This window comes from Electrophorus electricus, chromosome 9 (genome assembly GCF_013358815.1).
Source record: "Electrophorus electricus isolate fEleEle1 chromosome 9, fEleEle1.pri, whole genome shotgun sequence".
Lineage (NCBI taxonomy): Eukaryota > Metazoa > Chordata > Actinopteri > Gymnotiformes > Gymnotidae > Electrophorus > Electrophorus electricus.
The window spans coordinates 10,967,795-10,981,523 of record NC_049543.1 but is presented as its reverse complement, the minus strand read 5'-3'; the positions used below and the strand labels follow the sequence as shown (position 1 = coordinate 10,981,523).

Here is a 13,729-nt window from a genome sequence, read left to right as displayed (position 1 = left end):
AGAATGTAGGTTACTACTGCTACTCCGTAATTAGGTAATAATGATTTATTTTACAGCAGGCTTTATTTGCTATGCAATGTATTCTGTTATTCTGTCATCAAGATGAAAATGTGATGCCAGTTCTGCCACACATTTAGTCTGCTACTGTGTACTTACAAGGGTCTTTTTCTCATTTGTATACATGGTTAAAACATTAATAACTGACTGTGTATGCTACAGCAACAGTGATACTTTAGATGCTTGGCTACAAGATGAATAGCATTAAGGAGCCATATCCTTTGTGGAGAAGGAGGTTAGAGGTCAAGATATGGGCAATACTGAGAGAAGATAGCCTGCTATCAGAAATGCAGAAAGGTGTGATGAGGGTACTTGAGAAGTACTCCAACCTGTCCATACTCAAGGCCTTGGAGACTGCCAAGCAAAGAAGAGGAACATGAGCAGTAGAAGTCAGGGGAATAAACAGGATCTTCTCCCACAAATCATCCACAGTGAACTCTTGGTGACAAGGTAACAGAATAAAAACAGACCAACCAAAGCTGGTGACTGAACAATACTGGAAAATCATATGGGAGGAGGCATCACAGAATAGCACCCAGTGGTTGTTGAACCTGAGAGCAGATCACAGTAACCTCCCTGAACAGGAACCTCCTGTATCAAACAATGTTTGAAGACATCCAACAAAGGGTCTCAAATTTGAAGAGCTGGACAGCCCCAGACCCTGACATGGTCCATGCTCACTGGCTGAAGAAGCTAGTTGCACACAATGAACACCTATCAGCAGAAATGAACAAACTGCTAATAGATGGAATCCACCCTGAATAGTTAAAGTGTAGAAGTACAAATTGTTCAAAAATTTGTTTAAAATTGCAGGTGCACATAACTGTAAGCCAGACAGTCCTGATCCTGACAGAACCCCAGAAAGTAGCAGTTTTATCTAACTACTGGCCGATATCCTGCTTCTGCACTACATAGAAGCTCCTGTCAGGCATCTTTTCGGCTAAGATGAGTAGGCATATGACTAAATACATGAGCAGGGCCCAGATAGGCATTGGAAAGCACCAGCTACTTGTGGATAAAACAGTCATTCGAGAGTTTAAGACTCAGTGGGGCTCTGGAAGACAACCCTACAGGCCAACTTCAAACTAATAGCACAAGTCCACATCAAGTGTGGGATTACCAAAGAGATGCCCTGTACCTGCTACTGTTGTGTATAGGCTTGAACCCCCTCAGTGAAATCATCACCAAGCGTGGCTATGAATACCAGCTGTGGAATAGAGCAACTATCATTCACCTCTTCTACATGGATGACATCAGGCTGTATGCCAAATGTGAACAAGACATTGATTTACTAATTCATCTCACCAGGATATACAGCAACAACATTGGAATGTCACTGCAGCCTTGGTGTCTGAGTAAGGGTAAGGAGAGTTGAGGTAATCCATGACGATAAGATGATCCATGAGGATTTGGTATCTGAATAGCTTGGTGAATTTGGGAAGTAAGAGATTCTCAAGGTCTATCTTCAGTCTTGAGAATTTGCTGGGATCCTTCGTGGTGAAGTCTGGTATGGTCGGACAGAGCCATCTGTAATGGTACAATGAGCCTTCATATGGTGTCTGCATCCACGTAGAGGGAGTCTGTTGATAGGTAGCCTGCAGTGGCTGAGTGAACATCAATTTATGCTGAGGTGTAAGAGGCTGCTGATAATGATGATTGGTAGGTGCTTCTCTCTGGTACTCTGAATGCAGATGCGAGTAGATCTGAGCAGGGTAGCCATCATTCTCCTTCAAGGTCAAAGGTCGTCATAATCCTGAACTGAATGCGCTGCCTGAGAGACATCTGTGGGAGGACTACAGGGAGATACAGACTGAAAGTGCTCCTTCATTGTCTGAAGTTCAATCAGCATCCATCCCAAGAAATTGAGCATCATCTTGTCTCTTGGGGGTTCTGCTAGGTTACCTACAGATGCCTTATGTAAGTAGGAGTTGACCTGATGATTGCTCATAATGGCTGACATCAGGCTTGGCTGCTTCTAGGTTGAGGTTGATGCTGAAGAGGATCGGACATCACATCATTATGGAGGTATAGATCCGCTGATGTGGCTCACTACCTCTAGCTCTGGATATAGGAGATAACAGATTGTAAGGCGAATGATCGAAGGCTTCCTTCCATGGGGTGTAATTCTTCACTTAGTGTAAGAATAAAATAGGATGAAGATAAAACAATTATTTGTGAACAGTAATGAGAGGTACAGACTAGCTACACATCTGTACTCAAAAGTTTTTTAAAACTAAAGCACAAGCTTGTAACCTTGGTATTCTGTAATTGTGAGTGGTAAGGAGGTGGATGCATGTGCAGAGAAGAGCGAGATTTATTAGGAGCAAATCCAATGATCCAGGGTCAAAATTACCAGCATGGAGAGTCCAAGAATACATCTTATCTGTAATGGTGAGTGGTAAGCAGGCAGACGCATGTGCAGAGAAGAGCGAGATTTGTTATGGGCAAATCCAAAATCAGAGTCGTTAGGGCAGTTCAGGGTCACAGAGCCAGGGACAAAGCGACAGGAACAAAAACACGGGGCACAGGCACCGGAATGGACACACGAACAGGCACAGGGACAGAAACAAAGGGAGACACAGGAACCAGAATGGGCACAGAAGCAGGCACAGGGACAGACTACAAAACAGGTGCAAAAACAAAACCAGGTAATGGAGAAGGCAAAAAGAATGACGCAGTAGGAGCAGGCAACAACGGAGACACAGGCCGAGGTGGGACGAGCAGGGAACATGAAGCCTTCAAGCCAGGAGGCAGGTCTGAGGACACGGAAGAGACTGGGGAGCTTCGAGGAGCAACCACTGGGACAGGTCTAGCACGAGGCACGGGGACAAGCCTGGCACGAGACACAGGGGCTTGTGGAGTGGTTTCTTCCGCTCCAGGAACAGGAACTGGCGGGTACGGGTGCAGGACTGCGGCGTTCAGTGGTGGGCGGGTCCAGAGGTGCGGCTGCAGTGTTCAGTGGCGGCGGGTCCAGAGGCACGGCTGCTGCATTCAGCAGCAGGTCCAGCGGGTCTGGAGGCATGGCTACAGGAACAGACCTGGCAACAGGACAGGCAGCGTCTCTTACGCCGGGCACCGGATCAGGACAGGCGGCATCTTTCACGCTGGGAACAGGAACCGGATCAGGACAGGCAGCGTCTCTCACGCTGGGAACAGGACCAGGATCAGGCTGGGTGGCTTGCGGGATAGCCACGGGCACAGGTTGGGTGACCCTGGAGGAACACACAGACACAGAACCTTCTCGGCAGCTCTCAAGGTTCACATGAGTGATAAACGCAACTGCAAGCTCCCTAAGTGTACACCGAGTGCCTAGCCATGCATTGCATTCACTCCGCCTACTCATGTCTTGCACTGCAGGCCGCTCCCTCATGCTGCTTTGTTCAAGACAGGTAGACTCTTGGCACTTACCTGGGATCTCGTCATCGTCATCAAAATAAACATGATCCTGCTTTTTACGGAACGACAAGATGCCTGTGTACCCGCAGTGCCAGGGGATTTGCTGTCTCTGGCTTGGTGGCACTGATACATAAGAAACTTGGACTGTGTGGAAACAGCCGGAGTTTCGTCCCAGAAGAACAACCACCTCCCGGAGTCTTGCGCTCTCGCTGCATCCTCATAAGGCTGTTCATTCTGTAATGGTGAGCGGTAAGGAGGCGGACGCATGTGCGGAAAAGAGCGAGGTTTATTATCGGCAAATCCTGTCATTAGGGCAGTCTAGGGTCATAGAGCCAACACGGAGAGATTAAACAAACAAAACACACGGAGGCAAACGGGAATTAGAAAAGGGGCGGCGCAAATGAAACCATGGCATGGAACTAAAATACACAAGACAGGAAAACACAGATCACGGAAGCTGGGAGGGACTAATCGTGACATTATCAAACAAACAAAAGCACACAATAAACAAGGGATGCAGACTAGTACAAAGAGGCTAAGATGAACACAAACAGCAGCTAGGCTTTTGCACAAGCACAATAGAGGCTATGATTAGTCCACTTGAATTACATTCACAAAGTCGTAGGCTAGACAAAGACTAGGAATAACATATGGGCTTACAAGACAGGACAGGACAGGACCAACACAAGACACAGGAACAGACAGGCCAGAAATGGGAGCCAAACACAGGACACGAGGAGCAGGCACTGGTACAGAAGAGATCGAAGACACAGAAGCCAGAGACACAACAGGAGTAGACAAGGGAACGGACACAGAAACTGCGGGAACAGGAGCAGACACAACAGAACAAGAACTTAAAAGAACAGAAAAGATTTAGATACAGAAAACCTGGTTCTTAACAACCCAAAAACCCAACTCCCCTCCAAAAACTAACAAACAGAACTTTCACGAACACAGTCATTGCAAAATAAATCCCTCCAATGGACTCACCCCATTGAACTCCTGAAGTGTGCCCATTTTAGATGGGAGAGACCAAGGTTCACCAGTTTTTATGTTGGAAAGCAGGTCAGCATCCATGCTGGGAACAGAAACTGGAACTGGCTGGGTGGAGTCCTTCATGCCTATAATGGCAACAGGAAGTGGCTGGGCAGAGTTCTTTATGCCGGGTACAGGAAGTGGCAGGGTGGCTTGCGGGACAGCCACTGGTAGAGGTGGGGTGACCCTGGAGGAACCCTCTTGGATACAGAACCATCTCGGCAGTTCTCAAACTGCACACGGGCTATGGGGACCTTGCAATTGCACTTGGGCACGCATCGAGTGCTGTGAAATGGGTTATCTGAGCATTCACTCCACCTACTCACGTCTTGTGCGGCAGGGCGCTCCTCCCTGCAGTGTTGGTCAAGACTTTGGCTTTTGGCATATGGCTTTTATTTTTAGCAACACTTATCACTGTAATAGTATCCACAAGAGACTCTGAAAAAAGCCAAACAATTCATTCAAGTCGAATTTATTTATATAGTGCTTTACAAATGTTCGATTCCAAGCCCCCAGTGAGCAAGCCAAGGGTGACAGTGGCAAGGAAAAACAAAAAAGAGCTGAATAAGTAGCAAGAGAGAGAGAGAAATAAATAATAACAAAAATGAAAAAATGAACAGTCAACATCTAGTAAGATGTTCTAGAAGTCCTAGTCTGGTACCGACGGTGTGTCTCTGTCTGAAACCCATCCTGCATAAGAACAACAATCAAGGGCAATGGAGAAGAAGTTGGCTGCGATGGAGGTGTGGTGGGCTACAACAGGGGGCATCAGGGGGTGGTGGGAGAAGCCATGGCAGCTGAGACGAGTTGAGGCTCAGTAACATGACATCGGGGTAGGTGTACCTCTGCAGAAAGAGAGAATAGATTGTTAGGCATGTCCAGGTGCGAGGGTATGCAAAGATGGACTCTGGCAGATCTAACTATTGCAGCGCAGCTAAAAGGACAGCTAATTAAACAGCTTCTTTTGATTCAAAATGCAGCTGCCAGAATTTTCACTAGGAGCAATAGAAAGGAACACATTATCCCTATTCTTAAATCCTTACTCTGGTAGCCAGGGTTGATTTTAAGGTTTAATTACTGATCTATAAATTGCTTAATGGTAAAGGACCCTCATATCTATCTGATATGCAACAGTGATACAAGCCAAGAAGAGCTCTTAGTAGGTACTAGTCTGTCCTAGTTGCCTAGTTGCCCAGGGTAAAGACTAAGCATGGAGAAGCAGCATTTAGCTATTATTCTATTATAATGGCTTAGAAATTATAAACATAACAGAATAACAAACTCTAGGTGGTGTGGCGAATGAGGCACATGGCAGGTAACCAAAACAAAGCCTATTGTAACAACAACATAAACAAAAAAATAATCAAAGCCACGTGCTCTGCCACTGCTGTATGAAGCAGGATCCCAATGGGAGGGCACCTTCACAGTTAGCATACATGTACAGGTTTTTACCAATTGTGCTGGCCTTTGCAGCCAACAGAGCAATTCCTGTGCTTAGCTTTTAGTTTCAACACAATTTATGGGTCTGCACAAAACTGGTACAGAGACAGTGTTGGAGATAGATGGAGATAAATGGAGATAGATTAGGGATAGTATAATGCTAATAGCTCCCCTCTTGATGTGGAAAGGGGATCTAAATCTGTGGCTTGTTTAAGCCCATGTTTTGTGACATAGTCAGCACACAAAAAACTAACTAGTCTTTAGTTTGTGAGTTGGTAGGTATGCAAATTACCCACATATATATGTGCACAAGCACTGAAAATGTGATTTTTTTTCCCCATAATGTGCCCTTTAAAATCAAGTAATCACTGGTAAAAATGTAATCAATGACATTCCACCAACATTCTTTCAAACTCTTGGATGTCTTGGATAAAAAAACATTTGGGGCTAGGTTCATATTATAAGCACTCGCGATGCACCTGGGGTCATCAGGTAGCCACCTCCATTTGTTTGTATTTCATTGAAGTAAGCCCACAACATCTCCACACGGCTCAACAGTGAGGTATAGTATCTCAGCCCCACTCCCTCCAAACTCACTTTGAAATCAGTCACATACAAAATCTCTTGAAGTGTAAACCCATATTGGCCTCCACGATAATGACAAAGGCCCACTGACACTGTTAATGAGTGCTCAGTGCCAGCAGTTACATTTGAGCTTTATGCAGTACACTAGGCTGTGGGCCACTCATCGACATAACTGATGCAATTGATTGGTTTGGCTTTGTTCGTATTTGATTCAATGTCTTTTCACTCTCAGTTTCATTAAAAAGACTCACGCTTGGGTCCTGATTGCTCTCGTCAGACTTTGTTTCTTGTTTTAAGAGATACTTGAAATATTAATGAGACAAGTTTTTGATATTTATTTTGGGTAAGTCATTATAATAATTGAGTAATAACGAAAAAATCTATAGAATAACCAATAAATTTGTCTAACTGAAACTAATAATTACTGAAAAAAAAAAGCTTACTCAATAGCAAAATAATCATCAGGTACAGCCCTGCACTACACCAACAGTAGACATTGAACTAAACTTCTTATATTTATCTATTGTACTGCCCCTATGGAGCAAGTCACTCCTAAAACTGTAAAATCCATACTGGCCTTCCCAGCGACAAAGGCCATACCCGGACCCACTGGCAACATTAATGCATACTCAGTGACACCAGTTCTATATGGATTCTATCCATTATGGCACCTAACACAACGGATCCATACTGACCTCTCTCGGTGATTAAGCACATACTTAGCCCCACTGTCACTATATAATCCATGACTCCAGTCTATGTGGCTGTACCATTCTAGACATGATCAAGACATGAGACAAGAATCCACTCACCTGCCCAGTCCTCTACATACCATATACACAGAAAAGCTAAGTCTATCCAGTCTATAAACTCTTATCTTTATCTGCATTTTATCTTTTGCTTGATCTTTTGGTTTTGTCTTTCTGGTATTTTATTCCATTCCATTTATTCCATTTTTAACTTTTTCATTTATCTAAAGCTCTTTATACAGCTTGTTTTGAGGTTAGAGGAAACATAAAGGGATGTGAGACCATACATAATCTTTGCAAGTCCTTCAGAAACCCTGTTTGTCAGTTCACTTTACATATTTTCAAAGGGGATTAGGTAAGGGGACTGTGAAGGCTGTGGCCAAACTTTGTGTTGTCTCTATGCTTTGGTTTGTTGTCCTGCTGGGAGGTCTACTCTACTTCACATTGGGGAGTCTTTTCCATTAACTCTTTTACACCAAACCCACCTTGTTTGTTAAAGGTTAGTTTTTGTTGCATTTGATCATGTAAGCCTGTTCCAAAGTAATGTTTATTAAACTTGTATGTTCTTATGTTTGTAGCTTAGTACCCAGCATGGGCTTTCTTCTGACAAGGTGCCCAAGTAACATCTTACATTCAGTGGCACCTTTTCATTTAGATGGACTCATCAGCATTGTTTGGATATACTTATGACATAGCTCTAATTCCCATCAGACAAACATTACCCACACCATCATACTGCCACTATATCAAGGCCATTGCCATTGAGGTCAAACAGGATGGCTTCATGGAATCATGTTTGTGCCAAAATCTAATCCTTCCATCAACATAATGAAACAGGAACCTAGATTAATTTAACAAGGCAACTATTTTCCTCTTCTTAATAGTCTACTTTTCATAATTCTGTGCCCATTGTTTCTTATTCTTTGATGACATCAGCACCCAACAAAATATGATTAAGGATGCATTCTGAGGAGATATTCTGCACACCAGTGTTAAAGTATGCTGTGATAATTATATAGTATATAATTGTCTTATATTAAACAATATTCAGTACTACATAAAAACCTTTACTTTATTAGGTATATATTTTAAAATTAGGTGGCATTTTATTGTACAGACTGTAGTGAAATACATTTAAAAACAAAGAAAAATAATTCTTGTTTTGCCAACAAAGATATTATTAAGCACAGTATTAACTAAACATATGAACTCGTTTCAAGCAAATTGGTCAAAATTTGTCTTAATGGAAGACATTTTAACTAAATTTGTCCCAGATTGATCAAGCGCAAAGTAGTGGATTGGAATTGGTGATGAATAAATTGGATATAAAAGGCTTGATGTCCTAAATGTTAAATTCAGTAAAATTGTCTTTTTTCAAACCATATCTTAAATCCTCACATATTCTGCAAGAAGTTGCCTTTTTACAAGATAAGACTTTATTGATCTGGATCAAATTGCAGCATCACAATACTGTATAAATTGCACAAAAGAAGTCATACATTAAATCATACTAAAGAGCCAATGTTCTATAAGTAGGTTGCAGAAAAAAGTGTTGCATTAATGGAATAGATAGGAGGTGAAACTGTCAGTAAAATATCATTAACAATAGGGGTCACAGTGGCAAAAAAGAGAGTAGCAGGTCAGTGAAAATGAGTGCATCATATATATAAATGATAGTATGAACTGGACATGCCAGAGTATAGTGTAGTGTAGCACAGTTCAGACAGCAGGAGATTAGTAGTGTCCCTGCAGTGAGAAGACTCACAGACTTTTATTACAGTGGGGAGAAAATATCTCACATTGCGCTCCTTCTCACAGCGCAGCTGGATCAGTCTTCTGTTGAACATGCTTCTTTGTTTGTCCACAACTGGACACCCTGTAGGTTGTGGCAGAGAAACGGACTCTTAATAAGCAGCTGGCTATTATGGACAATGCATCACACACCCTGTACACAATAATGCACTACAATAAATTTCCTCTTTAAATGTAGGCCAGCTGCAGTTGAGCCTGCATCGCATCCATCAGCAGTGGAAATTCAAGAATGACAAACCTTTCTTGTCTATTAATTTTTCACATAAGACCATAAGTGGTCTCCAGGACAAGCCTCACTTTGTAGTGTGCAATACTATCCTCTCAAATGTTCATCCTTTTTCCACTTTTTACATGTTGAACATATCTCACTTTCTCTATCTCACTCATTTAATCATATTTCAGTTCATAGTGTCAGAGGAGATAAGCAACATGATGGAGCAGACGAAGAATTGTTAAAATCAACATATTGCATATTAGGACGTTAACAGTCATATTAAATATATGCTTTAATTGATTTAATATTCTTTAACACATTTGTTCACATATATTTAATATTATTTAGCAAGTGGAGAAGTGCATGGAATTTTATTCATGACTTTACTAAATCATTATAGTACTATTATTATATTAACTCATTGTTGTTTTCTTTATAGTAATCATTATAGTATTAGCAGTTAATATTGTTTTGTTGTTGTTGTTGTTTTTTGTTTGTTTGTTTTTTTTTTACCAGTAAGAGTAAATATCTTTGGGACAGTTTTTAGATTATTTGACCACTACAGTGGACACCCCTTCTTGGACATACCATTTTACATATTTACATTTTGACATAAAATATTAACATATATTAATAATTTTGATAATTGAATTTGTAAGATAACTAATAATGTAATCCAGTTCCAGTTTCTGAATAGAATTATAACACTTTTTAATAATGCAGTGCATTTGTTTGATATTTTTGCAAAATTTATTATTATGCCATATTCATTGCCAAATCAAGTGTTGTCCATCATGGGTGAATGTGTTGTATTGATGATGGCTAATTTCACATTGGATAAGCATTATCACAGATTATTATGAGTTCAGTTACCAAAGGAACATCACAATTCTGATTCTTGAAATTCTTTTGACATCCATGCTTTAAACATGAAAATGTAATTGCCAAATGCTCCAAAACACCCCCTGGCCCTACCACAGACCCACTATCCTACAAACTTATGTATTTTAATCAAGTTTGTGTGATGTGATATATAGTGTGTGAAAATGACAAATAACTTTTTTTTTTTCATACACTTTGTTCAAAAATTACTTTAGAGGATTTCACTGCTTTGGTCACCATGACAGACACTATGATGGGCACACGAGGTATGTACTCACAGCCTGGACCTAGCACCAGTTCAGAGCTGACCGACGAAGAAAAGGAAATCATTAACAGTGTGATTGCCCGAGCTGAAAAGATGGAGGCCATGGAACAGGAGAGGATTGGGTAAGAACTGGGAGAGTGGACTGACAGTAACACATAAATATATTTTAAACTTATGAATTGTTCTAAATACTGTTTGTTTCATACATCCTTAATACTTTTCAGCAGAAATGTCATTCTGATACTGAAATGAACACTAAACATAGGTGCTTTATTTTAGTTGTATAATGTTTAATTTTACATTGCTTTCTTCCCATCTGCGTATGGCAGACGTCTGATGAATCGTCTGGATAACATGAAAAAGACTGTGTGTGGCGATGGGGTGTCTCGCTGCTTGTTGTGTGGAGAGCAGTTTGGTGCCCCAGGAGTCAGCTCTGTCGTCTGTGAAGACTGCAAAAAGGTTATGATTGTTATTTTAATCTGGCATCACACAATATCACACAAACCTCTAGATTTTACAAGAAAATATTCTGACTTTTTCCATGTTGAATACAAGAAGCTGTACTCAGATGTGATTGCACAGCATTCAGAATGAATCTAAAATTCTCCAGTAAATCAGGAAGCTGTACTCAGATGTGATGGAACAGCATTCAGAATGAACCCAAAATTCTCCAGTAAATCCTGTGATGCCGCCACAAGCACAGACTTTAGTAAACATTTGAATTGTGTTGCTCATTCACCAATTGTAAATAAATAGAATTAGAAGTGTCATATTATGTTTTTTAAATGAAATTTCTCTTTCTTTAGAACATGTGCACAAAGTGTGGCATGCAGAATAACAGCCGACCGCGGTCTGTATGGCTGTGTAAGATTTGCAGTGAACAGCGAGAGGTGAGAGAAAGGGATTTGATAACTAAGATTAATAATAGCATAATATAAATTAGAATAAAGCCTTTGGTGTGGAAATAAAAACTGTTAAGGCAAATAGATATCGTTAATGTAAGAATCTTAATCTTTCCAGGTTATCATATGGTGAATGTATAAAATGCAACATTTGTTGTCATGATTTTAAAGGTTCATTTAAGAAACCTTAAATTGTTTCATGTTTCTTCCCAAGGTATGGAAGCGATCTGGGGCATGGTTCTTTAAGGGCCTCCCTAAGCAGTTTCTGCCTTCACCCATGCCCATATCCAAAGCCAAAGAGCCTAAATCCCAGAACATTCCAGAGAACACAACTGCTCTTGCTGCACCTGTAGCCGCTGCCCAGCCTCAGGCACACTCTAGAGGTGACAAAAGTAATCACTAAAGTAATATTAATTACTATTATAAGTGGTATTAACACTAAATACTAAAGTGGTCTTAATGAGTGACATATTTATAAAAATGATCTGCTGGATCTGCTGTGTGTTTGCTGGTATTATGTCCAGTGCATTTGAAAACCTCAGTTACAGTCTTACAGAGTGAAAAAAGGGACAAACAGTTTTCTGATACTTTTCTGCTAACTATTCCCAAACAGGAAATTATATAAATGATGAATATATAAAGGTAATGCCACACTGTTTAAAAAACAAACAAACAAAAACTGTTGAATGTACTGAACATTTACTCAAATAGCTGACAACCTAAAGATAATGTGATTTCTGAATTTAAGGATTTCTAATGGTGATTTAGTACTGACACTGCAGTTTAGCCCAAGAATAGGCTTGATTCATGTCTGGAGAAACAAGCTCATGTTAGCTTCACATAATCAAAAAGTACTCAGATATTTATACTTATACGCATATAAAAAAGTAAAGATATTTGAATCTAAAGAAATATGCTTAATAATACTATATCCCTTGCCAGTCCTAAGGATATTTTTCATTTTCTATGAGGTGAAAGCTGGTCAAAAAAGCATTAGCATTATGTTCTCATCCCATCTCAGATCTAGTGGAGAGACAGGCATTTGGTCCAGATACACAGCCAGCAGGTATGAGTGATGCCTTGTTCAAGGATTAAGCACCACCATAGTAATGGACACTAGCCTGAAGTGCCCAAAGTTGCACAAATGAATACAGTTTCATATCTTAGCTGTTGCCCAGTATGCTTTCTAAATAAAGGTTGGCATCTTTCAGTATCTCATTGATTCTGATGTCTTTAAAAATGGGGCCAGACACACCAAATATGACATATACAATAGCCAGTTACTACAATAAACATCTGAACCCTTAGTTTAATATGAAGTTGAATAAAAAGGAGCAGATAAGATCCATGCTTTGAATCCTATAAATGACATACAAAATTCTGGATGGCTTCTATTTTTGTATACTGGCATACTAAGTTTTCCATGAGTTTATTCCAGGACTTTTTTACACATGTATTTAATGGCCTAAAAGTGAAGAATGAAAAAGGGAATGGTTCAATCTCTCATAGCATGATATTGCATGTTCTGTGCCATCTAGGTCTATGTATGTGATAGTTGTGAATAGCAGTGCATTATATCAGAAGGTGTTTTTTGGCACTAGATTAATGCTAGATTAATCCTTTTTGCTTTTGCAGAGCTTACTTTGCATTAAGATCAAATTTAGCCAAATACTGTTCATCTACTGCATGATCCTGTTTCTAAAGTTTTACAGTATTAAATGTAATTTGTAGCTGCAGAGCTCACAGCACGTCCACCCAATGCTCCCAAACCACCTGTGGCTCCCAAGCCTGCTAGCATCAGTGGCACCTGTTACTCAGAAGCAGATGGTTCTGTAGTGATGAAAAAGGCTGTTGCTGTCCATAGCACCAGATCACCCCTATCCACTCCAGGTCTTGTAAGCCAGCAGAGTAAGTTTAGACATAGACCATACTAGTAGTTGCTGTTCATCTCAAACAAGCCTTGTCTGAAGATACCTTTTTGTTGTTTATAGTTACTACTGTTCACGAAGGAGACAGGGGAGCGTACATGAACACTGGGCTGCAGGACAGAGCACCTCCTACAGAGAGGGAAGAGAGAACTCGGCCTGCCATTTACAACCCCTCACATGCCCGTCATCAGGCACCTCCACCAGAGGATGATGATGATGATGCAAACAGCTATGACTCTGATGAAGCTAGTAAGATCACGAGTACTTTAAGGCTTTTGCTCGTTTCCAGTATGAACTTTGTGACATTCTTAATTTACACTACACCATAAAAAATGCATGTGACTTTCAGGTAAAATTCATAAAGAAATAATTTGGTGAAATATATATATATTTTTTTACTTTCCTCCAATGTAATCAATCAGATAAGGAATGTTTAATGTCCAGATTGTATTTGTTTAATTTAC

The 13,729-nt window shown here is 40.6% G+C and overlaps 1 protein-coding gene across 3 annotated transcripts in view; it reads left to right on the top strand.

The window, feature by feature from the left end:
• The window catches only part of rph3ab (rabphilin 3A homolog (mouse), b), a 44,382-nt gene that overhangs the window by 13,872 nt on the left and 16,781 nt on the right, over positions 1-13,729 (top strand). The window contains exons 2-8 of one of the 3 annotated variants that reach the window (XM_027029362.2): positions 10,386-10,557; positions 10,765-10,894; positions 11,242-11,325; positions 11,552-11,720; positions 12,359-12,403; positions 13,069-13,245; positions 13,329-13,514. In XM_027029362.2, the coding sequence (XP_026885163.2) occupies positions 10,409-10,557; positions 10,765-10,894; positions 11,242-11,325; positions 11,552-11,720; positions 12,359-12,403; positions 13,069-13,245; positions 13,329-13,514 (940 nt within the window). In that variant the 5' untranslated portion in view covers positions 10,386-10,408. Of the gene's footprint in view, positions 1-10,385; positions 10,558-10,764; positions 10,895-11,241; positions 11,326-11,551; positions 11,730-12,358; positions 12,404-13,068; positions 13,246-13,328; positions 13,515-13,729 lie in introns of all 3 variants that reach the window. The other 2 variants (XM_035530133.1, XM_035530134.1) reach the window with 2 other exon arrangements.